Source organism: Epinephelus lanceolatus, chromosome 8, assembly GCF_041903045.1.
Source record: "Epinephelus lanceolatus isolate andai-2023 chromosome 8, ASM4190304v1, whole genome shotgun sequence".
NCBI lineage: Eukaryota > Metazoa > Chordata > Actinopteri > Perciformes > Serranidae > Epinephelus > Epinephelus lanceolatus.
The window spans coordinates 46,127,146-46,144,495 of NC_135741.1; the positions used below are offsets into that span (position 1 = coordinate 46,127,146).

Here is a 17,350-nt window from a genome sequence, read left to right on the forward strand (position 1 = left end):
CTATCACGGAATATTGTCATATAAATGTGTTCAGGGTGGGACAAATATGAATCATGTCAAGTTTGGTGGACAACGGACCATTTACTCCAAATTTATAGCAATTTCCTGTTTCATGGTGAGACATCAAAATTAAACCCTCTACAGCACACGTAGACACTAATGATATGTCATGTTTGTGAACATCAAATATAGACCACAGCATTGAAATTTCAGGTTAATCCAAAGATAAGTGTCTGATAAGAAGTACTTCCTTTCGACACTAGGTGGCGCTATGGTTATCAGGCAATATGGTAATGAAAATGTGTTCAGGGCGGGACTAATATGAATCATGTGAAGTTTGGTGGAGATTGGACCATTTATGCCAGAGCTACACCAATTTCGTTGTTCATGGCGAGACCTCAAGATTCAACACTCAGCAGCGGGCGCGCCATTCAACATTGGGCAAATCCTGTGATAACTTTTGGTCACAACGTAGTCACGCTTACATACACCAAGTTTGGAGCCAATCTGATTAAATCTGTAGGACAAGTTCGTTAATTTACAAGCCCTGGAAATGGGCAAAAATGCACCAAAATTGCACAGTAAATTCAAAATGGCGGACTTCCTGTTGGGTTTGGAGCATGGCTCCAAGAGGCTTTTTTTGTACATGATAGAGTGTTACAGATGCCTACCAAGTTTCATACATGCAGGTCAAAGTAGCTTTGGGGGCTGCTTAATTGAAATATTCTAGGGGGCGCTGTTGAGCCATCTTGGTGCATCAAAGCACAAAAATTACATCAGACAACAGGACTTGCGACCTGTCATGTGTATGCCACGTTTGGTGAGTTTTCAAGCATCCCTTGTCCCTTCAAAACAACATCGTGTTTGATGGCGAACAAGGTGGCGCCACGGTGACAGCGTTTGATGAAAACTCAAAAGCTTCATTTTTAAGTATTATCAAGGTCTAAGGACTTAGACCAGCAAGTTTGAGGTGGGTCTGATTAACCTGCTAGAAGCGGGACATCAAAGAATGTATAAAGTAACTTTCTGTTGCCAGTAGGTGGCGCTATGGCGGTGATTCAAAATTCCTCTGTAGATGTGTTCAGGGCTGGACTGTCATCATATGTGTGAAGTTTTGGCAAGATATTCCCACGTGGAGTCAAGTTACAGCAACGTTTATCATCATGGCGAAACATCAAAGTTCGCCACCGGGCCGTGGCCACGCCCTTCGACAAAAACTCACAGTTTCCACAATAAAGCACCATCAACGTCTTATGACTTTTTTGACCAAGTTTGAGATGGATCTGGTCAATTCTGTAGGAGATGTACATGAAAGTCTAAAACATGACATTTCCCATTGCCAGTAGGGGGCGCTATGTTTATCTCTAATTATTGACATGTAGATGTGTTCAGGGCAGGACTGTCATCAATCCTGTGAAGTTTGGGCAAGATTGGACCATGTATGCTGGAGTTATAAACTACTTCCTGTTTAGTGGTGAGACCCCTAACTTTGACACCATCCCACGGTCACACGCATTGACGAAAACTCAACCTTTTGATAACTTTTCATCTTCAAGGTCTTGGGATGGGACAGACCAAGGTTTGAAGTCGGATGAAATCTCTAGGACTAGTTCGTTCATTTATGATCCCTGGAAATGGCCAAAAATGCATCAAAATTGCACAGTAAATTCAAAATGGCTGACTTCCTGTTTGGTTTAGAGCATGCCTCCAAGAGGCTTTTTTGTACGTCTAGGGCCTCGCACCGCTAGGTGCTCGGGCCCTAATAATAAAAAATCCTTGCATTTCAATAGGGTCCTCGCACTGCTAGGTGCTCGGGCTCTAATTAAAGCTGCAAGCAGCTGTGATCGGGCCCTCGCTCCCCCATGTAACCGCGGGGGCCTGAGGCACGTGGGGGTTGTGGCGCGAAGCGAGAAGGGAGAAAAAACCTGGCAGGAGCGAAAAAACGCAATGTTTCGTTCATCCACCAGGTGGCGCTACGAGCGTAACCAGATGTGGGCAGGTGCATTCAGGGATGGACCCTCATCACACATGTGAAATTTCGAGCTAATCGGACAATATATGAAGAATTTATATCAAGTTGATATTCCGTGACGAAGGATGAAAAGACAGGACACGTGTGTCACTGTGGAGATTCATCAACTTGATCGTCATGTGGCCACAAAATGTAGTTGATCAGGTCAGGAGCTTGAGGTTGGTGTTTGTAAGTGTAAAAGATGGCATTTCCTGTTTCCACAAGGGGGCGCCACGAGCGAGATTGCCTACGAGCATATGGAGGCCTTGAGGGTGGGACTCTTATCATGTACAGAAATTTTGAAGCAGTTTGGATGAATTATGTGGGAGAGAGAGCTGCTTGAATATGCATGGCGATGGATCAAAAATGGCAGCACCATACTAGCCACGCCCTTTTACCTACAGACATGCAGAGCACAACTTTTGATCAGCATGATGATCTCTAAAAAATTTGAAGTCGATTGGATGAAATCCCTAGGACTAGTTTGTTAAAATACAACATGTGGAAATCACGACAAAATGACAAGTCAAAATCAAAATGGCCGACTTCCTGTTTGGAGTAGACCCTTGGTGCCGGAGACTTTTATGTACGTCTGGACAACATACACATGTGTACCAATTGTCATGTTCCAACTCCAAAAAAAACCTTATGGGGAGGGTTTTTTGAAAATTTCAAGGGGGCGCTATAGAGGCATTTTGTCCCCCCCATGGGCGACGCCCCTATCAGATGCAAGAGCTCGCCATTCTTGACCTGTGTATCAATTTTCATGAGGAGATGAGGTCGCTGAAGCCATCAAAATGCCAAACGTATTTAGTGGTGAGGGATCGATAGTCACCATGCCGCCACATGGACACCATTAGACGTAGCTTCACAGCGTTCATAAGGTAGCTTCACCAACTTGTTCTGCATGCATTAGAAGTGGAATGAAGTTGATGCGGTCAAATTTGTGGCATTAGTACATGTTAAAGTAAAACTGATCACTTCCTGTTACCACCGGGGGGCGCTATGAGTAAGGTGGAATATTAACATATCGGGGTGTTTGGGGCGGAGCCATCATCATGTCCAGCAAGTTTGAAGCTGCTGAGATCAAGTATGTGGGCAGGAGAACCGTTTGAAATTCGATGGCAAGAAAACGAAAAGTCGCCAAAATTTGTCACGCCCTAGCGGCCACGCCCCTTGACATAGAGAAAAACTTTTAATAACTTTTGATCAGCATGTTCTCAGGATGATCTGTACCAACTTTGAAGTCGATAGGATGAAATCCCTAGGAGGAGTTCGTTCAAATCTAAGTTCGCCGTAACGAAAAAATTCAAAACAAAATGGCCGACTTCCTGTTGGGATTTTACCATGACGTCTAGAGACTTTTTTGTGCGTCTCGGTATGATACATGTGTGTACCAAATTTCGTTTGCCTACGACAAACTAACCCCAATGGGGAGGGTATTTTGAAAATTTGTAGGGGGCGCTATTTCAGCATTTCGCGCTGACCATGTGCAACTGTCTGAAAATATCGAATTTCGAATGTGGCCGGACAAATGTGGAAAGTTAGAAGCATTTTCAAATTTGGGAAAGGGGTGAAATTGGGGCAAGAAATGTCGCAAGAATAATAATAATAATAAACAGCGCGATTTCAATAGGGTCCTTGGACGACTTCGTCGTCGCTCGGGCCCTAATAATAAAAAATCCTTGCATTTCAATAGGGTCCTCGCACCGCTAGGTGCTCGGGCCCTAATTAAAGCTGCAAGCAGCTGTGACCGGGCCCTCGCTCTCCCGCGTCTACGCGGGGGGGCAGCAGCACGCATCACTGAAGCGGTTATGTGAAAACTCAGAGTAAGTTAACCCTGGCGTGGTGTGATATTTCATCTTCCTACTCCAAAAATCCCCCTATGGGAAGGGTATGTTGAAAATTTCAAGGCGGCGCTATAGAGGCATTTTGTCACCCCCCATGGGCGACGCCCCTATCAGAGGTATGAGCTCGCCATTTTTGACCTGTGTATCAATTTCATGTGAATATGATGTCGCTGAAGCCATCAAAAAGCCAAACATATTTGGTGGCGAGGGCAACGTCATAGCAGCCACACCCCAGGAAGCTGCTATTTAATAACGTCAGTATTCTTTGGAATATCCAAATTCTTTTAATAACTTTTTGTCGGGAGGGTCCACAGATGCTGTGTGCAAAGTTTCATGCCAATCGGTGAAACTGCCTGGGAGGAGTTCGAAAAAGGGCAATTCCATGCAAATGTCAACCTCACCACGAAAAAATAAAGTAGCCATATTTATAACAAAACCCATTTAAAATGTATCATCAAGGTCTATATTTTGAAGTACAAAATACTTTTGATCACAATATTCATGCAAATACATGTTTTTCCTCACTACAATGAGGAGACACAATAATATAAAAATGTATTTTTCAGTGAACAAAATTGTATGACTTTCTGAATGTCCAGAATGGCAAAAAAAAAATCACCTACAGATGTCTTCTAACCTCACTTTTTATTAGGAAGGGCTGTTGTATCAATATGTAAATCAGTTATGTACTTTGTGTCTTTCCATTGGCCGGTGGAACGTGCTGTTATGATGCCTGTTTATGGGACAACTCATGTAACGTCCATAACGTTTTTTAGAAAAAGTTGTCATAAAACATGCATTTGGAAAGCAATGTCAGCCAAACTTTCTAAGCAAAGCTAACTTTTAGAAAGATGACATATTAGCAACAATTGTCATCCTGGTCTTATTTTTTGTATTATTTCCGAGCGCTACGGACGTTACCGTGACGGACGTCACATATTGTAGAGTCGATCATATGAACCCCAGTCCATGTGTGAATGTTGATTACACTGTATCACATTAATGGTTACGCCCCACTGTTAAACCTACTGCTCTTGTGGCTCGCTGTGTAGTGTTTACTATCATCCTGAATGAGCTATTTGCAGGGATGGGCTGCCGACATGTGAAAAATGTTACTGTTGTATCACATGAATACGCTGGTAGCCTCTCACGATAATACTGCTCTTCTTGTTCGCTGTTTACTAGGGTTGAGCCCGCGAGTATCCGGTGCGGATAAAGCACTTTTGACAAGTATGAGTATTATGTAATACGAGTCATTATCTGTGTTCGTGATGAATGAAAATCCTATAGCTGACCATGTCCACATTCTGTGATAAGCCAGTCACGCCGGATTTCCACTGGATGCGTGTCCGTTGCGGAACGGCAGTGCTGGTTATCCGCTGCGTGCTCCGCCGTCCGTCAATACCCACCGGCTGCGTTTGCTGTGCGGTGCGGTGCAGCTCCGTCGGAAGACATTTCGGTGCACTGCCATGATTAATATCTCCTCGTCGATGGTGTTCACGGGGTGAAATGACGTCTGAAAACCTCTGACCTGTTGACTTCAGGCCTGCCTCTGCCCATTATGTAGTTTTTAAGGTGTAGTGCAGGGAAATATGATCCGCCGTGAACACTATGTACTTTATTTTGAAAATTAACCGGATGTTTTATTGTGTCTCTGTGCACGACTTCCTGCCCCGCACGATCTGCTCTGTGCTGAATTGCTGCGTTGTGCTCCGGCGTCCGGCAAAAATAGAAGTCCTGCGTATCTGTTGCGGAGGGCTCCGGAGTGCCGGAGCTGACACGGAGCTGGAACGCAGCACAGCCGCAGCCGGTGGAAACACACACATTGACTAGAATGGAATCCTATTGGCTCCGCTGCCGTGCCGGAGCGCAGACGCAACCAACACGCATCTGGTGGAAATTGGCCGTCACACACAGCGCACCTCCCCTACATGCACACGGTCACTGCAGCTGTGCCCCGCTCCGCTGACACACACACACACAAACACACACACACACAGTGACAACCTCTCTGTCAATCACTCACGTTTGACAGATCACGTCTCATCTCTCTTCAGTACCGGTTAGGTTTTCTTCAGCTCGCGCTCACATCGGTTTGTAATTACTTATAGTCAGTAGAGATTCTGGTAAACTTGATTCATAACAGACGCGGTGCTTTTGTTAGAGCTGAATGTGACTCGCGTCCGTTTTTTTGTTTTTTTTTTTGGTTCGTCTTCATTAAAGTAAATGAAGATCTGAAAAAACCAGCTCAGAACTATTTGATCAGTAGAACATTTCTCTCTCTCTCTCTCTCTCTCTCTCTCTCTCTTTCTATACACACACACACCATAATCAGCATTATGTTCAACTTCGTGTATAAAAGACAAAGAACATTAGGTAGTAAAAAAAAAATCGCACTGTCTGATCATAAAAATCATTTAAAAAATCATATAAAAGACTGCATTTTCCTTAATTGCCAACTGCATGTGCTGTATTCATTGATGCACTTAAGAATATTCATGTTCTGTGTTTCTAAGAAAAGACCAATGGGTGTACTGCCTGTCATCTCGACTCGCACATTATTAAAATTCACTTGACAGCTGTCACTCTGAGGTGATTTATGACCAGTCAGTCGCATCCAAAAAGGTAACGCCTACTATGTAGTCTACTGGTATGTACTCGATCAGTAGTAGAGTAAATGATTTCTCAGACTACAACATAGATCCAGACTGGTTTGACCCTTTAAATGGGCCACTGAAGTCAAACACATGTGGGTAAAGCCCTGTTTTTGATTGTTTTTTTTTTTTTTTGTCTATTTCAGACGTGTAACATCCATAACGCAAAAATGTAACATCCATAACGGCACTTTTTTGTGATTCTTTCCTTAACAGGAAAAAAAAAGTTTTCCTAAATGTGCTTTTTGGGTAGCTGAAACCCTTCCCTAAAAAGGATATTAAACATGTTAGTCTTTGAAAGAACAATTCACATAGTTTTCATCATGTGTTCAGTGAGTCCGAAAAGCTTGTCCATTTCCGTAACATCCATAACGCTGGGTATTTTGTCACTTCTCTCAAAATCCAAAGGGTCAAAACATTTCATATTGCAGGCTTATCTTTATCCCAATAAGTGTAACTAAAATATGTATATTCAATTTTCTAATTCAAATCAATGCCTTGTCAATGTTAAGCTTAGTTTCCAATTTTCTCTCTGAATGTAACAACCATAACGCTGGAATTGCCCAAAAGTAGGTTTGCAACATTTTGCGAATTTGCAAAAAAAACACGCTAAGCGGAAATGGGCGTGGCCTATACCCCAAGATTCAGCACAATTCTCTGAACACGTGGATATAAGGTTTTTGAATGTGCGACAAAGTATATGGGAATTATGAGCCAAAACGCACTTTCCTTAATAATAGCACCACCTAGTGGTGGAAATTCAGGACGACAATAGATTATAAAATTTTTCGACAGGTGTGACTTATATTCCAAGTTTGGTGAGTTTTGGGGTATGTTCAGACAGTGAAAAATGCAATCATATGGGCGGAAGAAAAAAAAAAAAAAAAAATAATCGGGAGAAAAACAATAGGGACCTCGCAGGTCTGTGACCTGCTCGGGCCCTAATTAAAGCTGCAAGCAGTGATGAACAGGCCCTCGCACCTTCACGCAACTCGGGGGGGCTGGCAGAACGCCTTCTGGCGTGTCGGTTCATTTCTGTCAAAGTTAGACATCGCATGCAGGAGTGACTTGGCATATCCTTGATACAGTGCTGGAATGACATATTTCACATTTTGTATCACTTCCTCTTTCCACTAGAGGGAGTTGGAGAGCACAGTAATTATACATCATGTTTTGGTACATTAAATATACACCACAGCATTTAACTTTCAGATAAATCAAAAGATAAGTGTTTGAGACTTACTTCCTGTCGCCACTAGGTGGCACTATGAGTATAAGGAAATATGGTAATGAAAATGTGTTCAGGGCGGGACTAATATCAATCGTGAAGTTTGGTGGAGATTGGACCATTTATGCCAAAGCTACAGCAATTTCGTTTTTCATGGCGAGACATCAAGATTCAATGCTCGGCAGTGGGCGCGCCATTCAACATTGGGCAAATCCTGTGATAACTTTTGGTCACAACGTAGTCACGCTTACATACACCAAGTTTGGAGCCAATCTGATTAAATCTGTAGGACAAGTTCCTTAATTTACAAGCCTTGGAAATGGGCAAAAATGCACAAAAGTGGCACAAGTAAATTCAAAATGGCGGACTTCCTGTTGGGTTTGGAGCATGGCTCCAAGAGGCTTGTTTGTACGTAATAGAGTGTTACAGGTGCCTACCAAGTTTCATACATGCAGGTCAAAGCAGCTTTGGGGGCTGCTTAATTGAAATATTCTAGGGGGCGCTGTTGAGCCATCTTGGTGCATCAAAGCACAACAATGACATCAGTTAACAGGACTTGTGACCTGTGATGTGTATGCCACTTTTGGTGAGTTTTCAAGCATCCCTTGTCCCTTCAAAACAACATCATGTTTGATGGCGAACAAGGCGGCGCCACGGTGACAGCGTTTGATGAAAACTCAAAAGCTTCATTTTTAAGTATCATCAAGGTCTAAGGACTTAGACCAGCAAGTTTGAGGTGGGTCTGATTAACCTGCTAGAAGCGGGACATCAAAGAATGTATAAAGAAGCTTTCTGTTGTCAGTAGGTGGCGCTATGGCCATGATTCACAATTCCTCTGTAGATGTATTCAGGGCTGAACTGTCATCATATGTGTGAAGTTTTGGCAAGATATTCCCACGTGGAGTCAAGTTACAGCAACGTTTATCATCATGGTGAAACCTGCTGAGTTTCATACATGTAGGTTAAACTAGGTTCAGGGGCTGTTTCCTCAAAATTTTGTAGGGGGCGCTACTGAGCCATTTTTTGGAACCCGCGCACGAGACCCTTAAAATATCAAATTTTTCACCAGTTCTGAGATGTGTGCAAAGTTTCATGAGTTTTCGGGTATGTTAAGCCTCCCAAAAAGGCAATTCATTTGGAGGAAGAAGAAGAAGAAGAAGAAGAAGAAGAAGAAATCCTTCCATTTCAATAGGGTCCTCGCACCGCTAGGTGCTCGGGCCCTAATAATAATAAACAGCGCAATTACAATAGGGTCCTCACGGACGACTTCGTCGTCGCGTTGCTCGGGCCCTAATAAATAATAATAATAAACAGCGCGATTACAATAGGGTCCTCCGCGGACGACTTCGTCGTCGCTCAGGCCCTCATAATAATAATAAATGGAACAGTTTCAATAGGGCCTTCGCCTGCCTTTGGTCGGTACTCAGGCCCTAATAATAATAAAAAATCCTTGCATTTCAATAGGGTCCTCGCACCACTAGGTGCTCGGGCCCTAATAATAATCATTCCTTCAATTTCAATAGGGTCCCCGCACCGAGGTCGGTGCTCGGGCCCTAATAATAATAAAAAGCGGGATTTCAATAGGGCCCTTGGACGACTTTGTCATCGCTCGAACCCTAATAAACAGCGCGATTTCAATAGGGTCCTCCGCGGACGACTTTGTCTTTGCTCGGACCCTAATAAAAAATCCTTGCATTTCAATAGGGAGGGCCCTAATAAATAATAATAAACAGCGCGATTACAATAGGGTCCTCACGGATGACATCGTCGTTGTTTGGGCCCTAAAAAACAGCGTGATTACAATAGGGTCTTATGCGGACGACTTCGTCGTCGCTCGGGCCCTAATAATAAACAGCGCGATTACAACAGGGTCCTACGGACGACTTCGTCATCGCTCAGACCCTAATAAACAGCGCGATTAAAATAGGGTTCTCACAGACGACTTTGTCATTGCTCGGGCCCTAGTAATAATGATAATCTGTGTGGGGCCGCAAAACACATTAAAGACTTATAATGAAGGTAAACATAGCCTATGAAGTCTAAATTAGCCTATACTAAAAGTCTAAATCAGCATTCATTAATATGATTTAACACAAGGCGGCTACTGTGCAGGGCACTATTTATTATTATGTGGTGCTTTAACTTTGCAGAGCTGGCAATGAAAGCAAACAAATCTATCAATGCACTTCTAATTTCTCTGTTTTGTTTCAAGACTTTTACTTTTCTTGGATTTGGCATCCATAGCTTACCAGCTCAACTGGGGGTTGAGCTGGTAAGCTATTGAGGCTACCTGCTATTGAGGTTCGGCAAAATCCTGAGGTAAAGGTGCCAGGCAGTAGATGTTTAATGCACATTTTAGTTGTTGTTTTTTATTCGGTATATAGGCTTTACACTTTTACAATTGGAGAACGTAGACTTTCTTTAGGCCTACAACGTTGATGAATGAAAATTAAAATGTTAAAAAACAAACAATAAAAACACAACAACCGTTACTCATTTCCATATACTTTTTGTCAAAGCTACAGTGAGCTAGCAGGTTGCCCACCCCTGCGCTAGTAACAGCAGAATGAAAAAACTGAATTTTTCCCAGGGGATAAATATTATACATTATTAGTTGTATTGTACCTACTTTGTAGGCAATATGAAGAATGGAGTTGTAGCCTTGCTACATAGCTACTTACAGCCAGTCACCTGTATCTATATTCATTACAAATAGCAAGAGAAAAATGATACTGAGTGCAGATGAGGCCAAATTAAATGAAATTCTTATTATGACAGCGATATATACAAGTCAAAAGCTGTTTATCACAGAAACTCCTTTTTGACTTGAACACTGCATTATGGTTAACCCAGCAGGAAGCAAGGTTTATGGGAAATGTGGTCTTGATTTTGCTACACTGTTGAAAGCCATAGTCTTGCTGCCTTGTGGTTTATTAATGTGTTTATGTAATAGTAATATTTAACATACCCCAAACAACAACAAAGAAGTTTACAACTGTTAAAACACATTTAAGTTTGCCTCTATGACAATACAATTTTCCTGTTCCTAACCAGAATGCAGTGCGGCACAACCTCAGTCTTCACAAGTGCTTTGTGCGAGTGGAGGGAGGGAAAGGAGCTGTGTGGACAGTGGATGAAACAGAGTACCAGAGGAGGAAGGGCCAGAAGTATCACAGGTACAAACCTCCTCAGAACAAACACTCATTGAACATGCTCTCTACTCTATTCAGTGCTGTTGATGGGCAGATATGTGTGCCTTCAAGCATCCTCAGCCAATGCAAGAGAAAGGCACTAAAATTATTTCCAGGTTACAGCAGAAGCATAGGTAGAAAAGGAAAGGCGAAGGTAAAGAAGAATTTTGCATTCGATTCCATTTCAGATTCAGCAGATTTTAACTTGGCATCAAATGCTTGCTCATGAACAAGTGGTTATGGTGATACCCCGGTTAGTCCAGTGTGTGTGTCTGTCTGTGTCATAAGAACTGTATGTATTTTCAGGGACTGTCCTGTGAAGTGGCTCACATCCTACCCCCATTACTGTCCAGAGGACCCCTGAACACCAGCAGAGTCAATGAGCTGGAGTTACATTCTCATGTAGTGATAATACAGAGTGTTAAATTGGATTTATTTTAAAAGACATTTTAAACATGGCTATATATAAGGCAAATGTTTTTGTATTCAATTATTTCTAATGCCAAAAGAAGTGTTGGAAAATAAATGAAGTCAACATGTGTGGGTATTTTGTCTTCAACCTGTTTGTACTCATTCATGAACTACTTTCCCTTCAGTCACTAGGTCAGACATGTCAGGTTGTTCACATCATCCTATGATCACATCATCCTTGATTTGAATTGACTACCACAAAAACAATGGAAAATGGGTCAGTAACCTCCCAAACTCAATTTATTTCCCTTTCCCACAATAACTCATGTGAAAAATGTAGTGAAATGTGTATTATCACTGTAGAGTGATAATAATACACTGCAAAAATGTCACTTTATTTAGAACATCCCTACCAGGGTAGTGATATTTAAGTAAGTGATATTTTATGCATTGGTCTCAGTCTGTGAATCTTTTTTGTGGCTGTCAAGACCAATTGCATTGGTATGCAGATATTATCTTTGCCATCCTGTCTTGGTTGTCAATTGTACCGCCGCACCTAAAACGTTTTTGTTGCCCTAAGTAGGCTCAGTTTTACAGCAGCCCTCTGACACCCAGACATAACACTGGTGGCATTAGGAATGTGGTTTATTAAGTAACACAACAGAATATCACATATCTGATCCTTTGAAGACATTTGCAAGATAATTCATTTTTTCTTCAAAGCAACAAAGCCCATGGAAAGACCAAAAGTAAAAATGTATTAGTCTGTCCCTCATTCCTTTCAATTCAGTTCCAGTCAATTTTATTTATAAAGCCCAATATCACAAATCACAATTTGCCTCACAGGGCTTTACAGCATACGACATCCCTCTGTCCTTATGACCCTCACAGCTGATCAGGAAAAACTCCCCAAAAAAACCCTTTAACGGGGGAAAAAAATGGTAGAAACCTCAGGAAGAGCAACTGAGGAGGGATCCCTCTTCCAGGACGGACAGACGTGCAATAGATGTTGTACAGAACAGATCAGCATAATAAATTAACAGTAATCCGCATGACACAATGAGACAGAGAGAGAGACAGAGAGAGAGACAGAGAGAGAGAGAGAGACAGAGACAGAGAGAGAGAGAGATGCAGGACAGACGGTAATGATAATAGCTTACAACAACATTAATGAAAGTAATAATATTATAATTATAATTCCGGCTAATGTGGTACAATATGTTGAAAGTATGTATTAATATCTGATATACATATGTGACAATAATCATATGTGTATAATAACAGTAGAAGTATGACTAATAATAACAGCAGCAGCAGCAGGAGGCATCTGGCAGGACCACGGCAGCAGCACAACCACACACATCACACTATCCAGGCACCGCTGTGATATGAGTTAATCTGAGAGACAGTGGAGCACAAAGGCTCCGGAGAAGAAGCCGAGTTAGTGACATCCAGAATGGCCGAGTTAGCAAGATGCAGTAATAGAATACGAGAGAGAGAGAGAGAGAGAGAGAGAGAGAGAGAGAGAGAGAGAGAAGGAGAGAAGGTGCCCGGTGTATTATAGGGGGTCCTCCGGCAGACTAGGCCTAAGTCAGCCTAACTAGGGGCTGGTACAGGGCAAGCCTGAGCCAGCCCTAACTATAAGCTTTATCAAAGAGGAAAGTCTTAAGTCTAGTCTTAAATGTGGAGACGGTGTCTGCCTCCTGGACCGTAACAGGAAGATGATTCCACAGGAGAGGAGCCTGATAGCTGAAGGCTCTGGCTCCTGATCTACTTTTGGAGACTTTAGGGACCACAAGTAACCCTGCGTTCTCAGAGCGCAGTGTTCTGGTGGGATAATATGGCACTATGAGCTCTCTAAGATATGACGGAGCTTGACCATTTAGAGCATTATAAGTTAACAGTAGGATTTTAAATTCAATTCTGGATTTTACAGGGAGCCAGTGCAGAGAAGCTAAAACAGGAGAAATATGATCTCGTTTCTTAGTTCCTGTTAGTACACGAGCTGCTGCATTCTGAATTAGCTGGAGAGTTTTTAAGGACTTATTAGAGCTACCTGATAATAGAGAGTTACAGTAATCCAGCCTTGAGGTAACAAAAGCGTGGACCAATTTTTCTGCATCTTTTCGGGTCAGGATAGGCCTAATTTGAACCTTTAAGGCCAATTAAGTGATCCAGTCTCTGCAGTAGAATGTGATGGTCAATAGTGTCAAACGCCGCACTAAGATCTAATAAAACAAGTACAGAGACAAGTCCTTTGTCTGAAGCAATCAGAAGGTCATTTGTAATTTTAACTAGTGCTGTCCCAGTGCTATGATGCACTCTAAATCCTGACTGAAATTCCTCAAATAAATTACTATCATGGAGAAAATCACACAGCTGGTCTGCGACTACTTTCTCAAGGATCTTTGAAAGAAAGGGAAGGTTAGATATTGGTCTATAGTTGGCTAACACCTCTGGATCCAGGGTGGGCTTTTTTAGTAGAGGTTTAATTACAGCTACCTTAAAAGACTGTGGTACATAGCCTGTTAATAAGGATATATTGATCATATCTAATATATGAGTGTTAACTGAAGGTAAGACCTCCTTAAGTAGCCTAGTTGGGATGGGGTCTAAGAGACACGTTGATGATTTAGATGAAGAAATCACTGCGGTCAATTCTTGAAGAGAAATTGGGGAGAAGCAATCTAAATATATATTAGGTCTTACAGCTGTGTTTGAGGTTAGATAGGTACTATCTGAGGACAGGAGGTCATGAATTTTGCCTCTAATAGTTAGAATTTTGTCATTAAAAAAGTTCATAAAATCATTACTGCTAAGGCCTAAAGGAATACAAGGCTCAACAGAGCTGTGACTCTCAGTCAGCCTGGCTACAGTGCTGAAAAGAAACCTGGGGTTATTCTTGTTTTCTTCTATTAATGCTGAGTAATAGTTTGCTCTGGCATTGCGGAGGCCCCTCTTATACATTTTTAGACTCTCTGCCCAGATTAAATGAGATTCTTCCAGTTTGGTTAATCACCAATTCCTTTCAAATTTTCGCGATATTTGTTTTAACTTTTAACTTAACTTAGCTTCATTCCATGGTGATCTACAGAACGTGTGGTGCAAATTGGACCAATGCCTTAGTAGACGATGTCAAAATGGTGTTTTTCAGAAAATTCAATATGGCAGACAATCCAGTGGGCGGACCTTAAGGGTTCTTTAGGCTTTTGTAGACCCCCTTCACCTGACCATGTTTCGAGTTTCAAGTCAATCTGACATAGTGCAAGAGTGGTGGCCTTTTAAATCCAAATTTTCTTTGACCTTAATTATAGCGCCCCCATCTGGCTTATTGGCATTTTCATATTTTGAGCACTATTTGCACACTTCCAACTCCCAATCATGTGCGAAAATTTCATGTCTCTACAATGTACCATCTCACGGGAATTTGCAAAAACATGTCTGAATAATAATAATAATAATAATAATAATAATAATAATAATAAAACAGCACAAAAACAAAAGGGTTTCAGCTCTTCGGGCTTGAACCCCTAATAATGACAAGAAGAAGAAGAAGAAGAAGAAGAAGAAGAATGTCAGTGTTGAAACTCCAGGTCAGCTGGTGGCGGTACTCATATAGAGACACACTCTTTATCTCTGGCCGCCGCCGCGAGGGAGACAGTTGCCAAGTCCACTTATTATAAGCGAGTGTGGGCTTGTTTTTCTGTAAAGTCGCTTACAAATATTGGTAGTCACGGTTTTTTTGGGCTTGTTTCTAAAGCGTAGTTGCTTATTTGGGCTTGTTCCCAGCTCCATAATAAGTTGTCAAGCAGATATTTTCGATACGTTATTTAAACGTAGGATAGTTTGTCTTGCCTGTTCCCTCTGTCCCTCCCCTTTCTCCATACACACAGGAGACAGCAGAGTTTTTTCCCACCTGCATCCTGCTTCTAATTGGCTCTGACCCTGATGGCAACGAGTACTAGCCAATCAGAGGCAGAGCAGGGTAATGTGTTTTTTTTTCTGGTTAGGAAAACATCAGTCCTGTAACTAAAAGAAAAAAGTAAGATGAGTGCATAAAAAGCAATAATAAATAAAGAATTTGTGAATTCAGGATGATATTCATTTGTGTGTGCAAATTTTAATTATCAGAGGTTTACTGTGTATATAATGTACTTGGTACATCAGTCTATATTTGATATCCCATCTGTTTTCTAATGTTAAATAATGTTAAAAGGTGGTTTAACTCCCTCTTGTAGTCATTGTCCTGAAGCTCAGGGGGGAGAAAAATAAATAAACTGCGGACAGACAGACAGCGGAGAATGAGGATGAGGATGAGACATGCGATGCTTGCATGTCTGTTCGATATGTTTGTCCAGTTGTGGACAAAGTACCCAGGAATATCACAACAAAGAACAAAAACTCAGTCACAAGTAAAAGTGTTGCATACCAAATCTGACTTGAGTAAAAGTATCTGGGTATTGTCAGCAAAATGTAGGACTACTTAAAATTAAAAGTACTCATTATGCAGAGTGACCCAATTTCAAGTGTTGTAATCATCATATACATGAATATGTATTGAGTATTAATTGATCAATGTAGGCTACATGTAAGCAGCATTTAAATGTTGTCATGGTAGAACTAATTTTAACACTTTTCACTGGTATACTAGTCTAATCTATAACAACACACAGCAACTTGTAAATATGAAACTACAAAACAAACTATCTGAAAAGTAACTATAGCTATCAAATAAATGTAGCTTGAGTAGAATGTACAGTATTTCCCTCTCAGTAAATGGAAATACCCAAAGTACAAGTACATCAAATTTGTACTTAAGTACAGAAGCTACTTGAGTAAATATAATTAGTTACTGTCCATCACTGTATTTGTCTCATCATTATGCTTTCTGTCTACATTTTTATGGAGACTTGACAGTTGGTACACCTAGAAAAAATAACAGCAGTTTAATATTCAGTCTAACATTTTATTGAAGTGTTGAGTTGTAGATTGTGGTGCTGTTGAACTGTACTGGATTACACTGACAGCAGTTTCTCATATAGTCTGTCCTCACCAATATAAATGGGATCAAACAGGTCAAATGTGAAGAGGAAAATTTTATTCAGCCACACTTCAGACATTATGCAGGTATACAATTCATATCAGATAATCAATATTTAAAATGCTGTTAAATAAATAAAATCATTATTGAATGGTAAAAACACATAGGCCTAAATAAGCAAAATAATGCAAAGAACAATAACATGTTACAACATTTAATAATATAAGAATATATCTTATACTGAGACTGAAAGTTGCCCATTAGACATACCCCAAACGAATTACATTTCATATTTAACCACTACAGAGATATCAGCCACGAATTTCAAAAGGACTAGCCTACCTGTAGGCGGTGGGCAGAAGGTCACTATCTGCTTTTGTTTTTGAAATGATCGATCCTCAGCGATAGAGTAGCTGCTTTTTTAACATTAACTTAATATATTTTTTCTGAACAAGTTTCCGTTTGTTGGCAGTCTCAATTCAATCATATTTTTATGAAAACTAAACTTATGTTTGATAAACTAAATCAGGCAAATGCTATGGTGTACTATACCGCAAACCAATCAACAACAAGTTCCAGCGTCACCTGACTTGAAGTGTGCCAATGATATTCGCCCAAATAGGAAGTAAACACGGCTCAGAGGAGTTGACCGGAATTGACCGGAGTTAACCGTAAACAGTAGGGTGAATTCAGGTAATGTGGGACAGTTTTTGGTAGATGCTCCAGTAGACTTATATAAAAACTATTTACTTGCTCCAATGATGTTTCATTAAATCATTTTAGGCCTTATTAACATTTTATGTTTGAATTCAGTGGGAATACAATCTTTTTTTAGAAGCTACACACCTTCAAACATAACATGACACCCTCTTTCGTTCGAGCAGCATGTTCAGGTAATGTGGGACAGTTTGTTTGGTAAAGTGGGACAGTCATTCTTAGATTTAAAAAACAGGCCTCTTTGCGG

The 17,350-nt window shown here is 41.1% G+C and overlaps 1 protein-coding gene across 2 annotated transcripts in view; it reads left to right on the forward strand.

Annotated features, from left to right (window-relative positions):
- The window catches only part of foxp3b (forkhead box P3b), a 53,369-nt gene extending 41,876 nt beyond the window's left edge, over positions 1-11,493 (forward strand). For both annotated transcript variants that reach the window (XM_078170373.1, XM_078170372.1), the window contains 2 exons: positions 10,798-10,919; positions 11,241-11,493. In XM_078170373.1, coding sequence (XP_078026499.1) covers positions 10,798-10,919; positions 11,241-11,298 — 180 coding nt within the window. In that variant the 3' untranslated portion in view covers positions 11,299-11,493. The remainder of the gene's footprint in view (positions 1-10,797; positions 10,920-11,240) is intronic.
- The last annotated feature ends 5,857 nt before the right edge of the window (positions 11,494-17,350 follow it).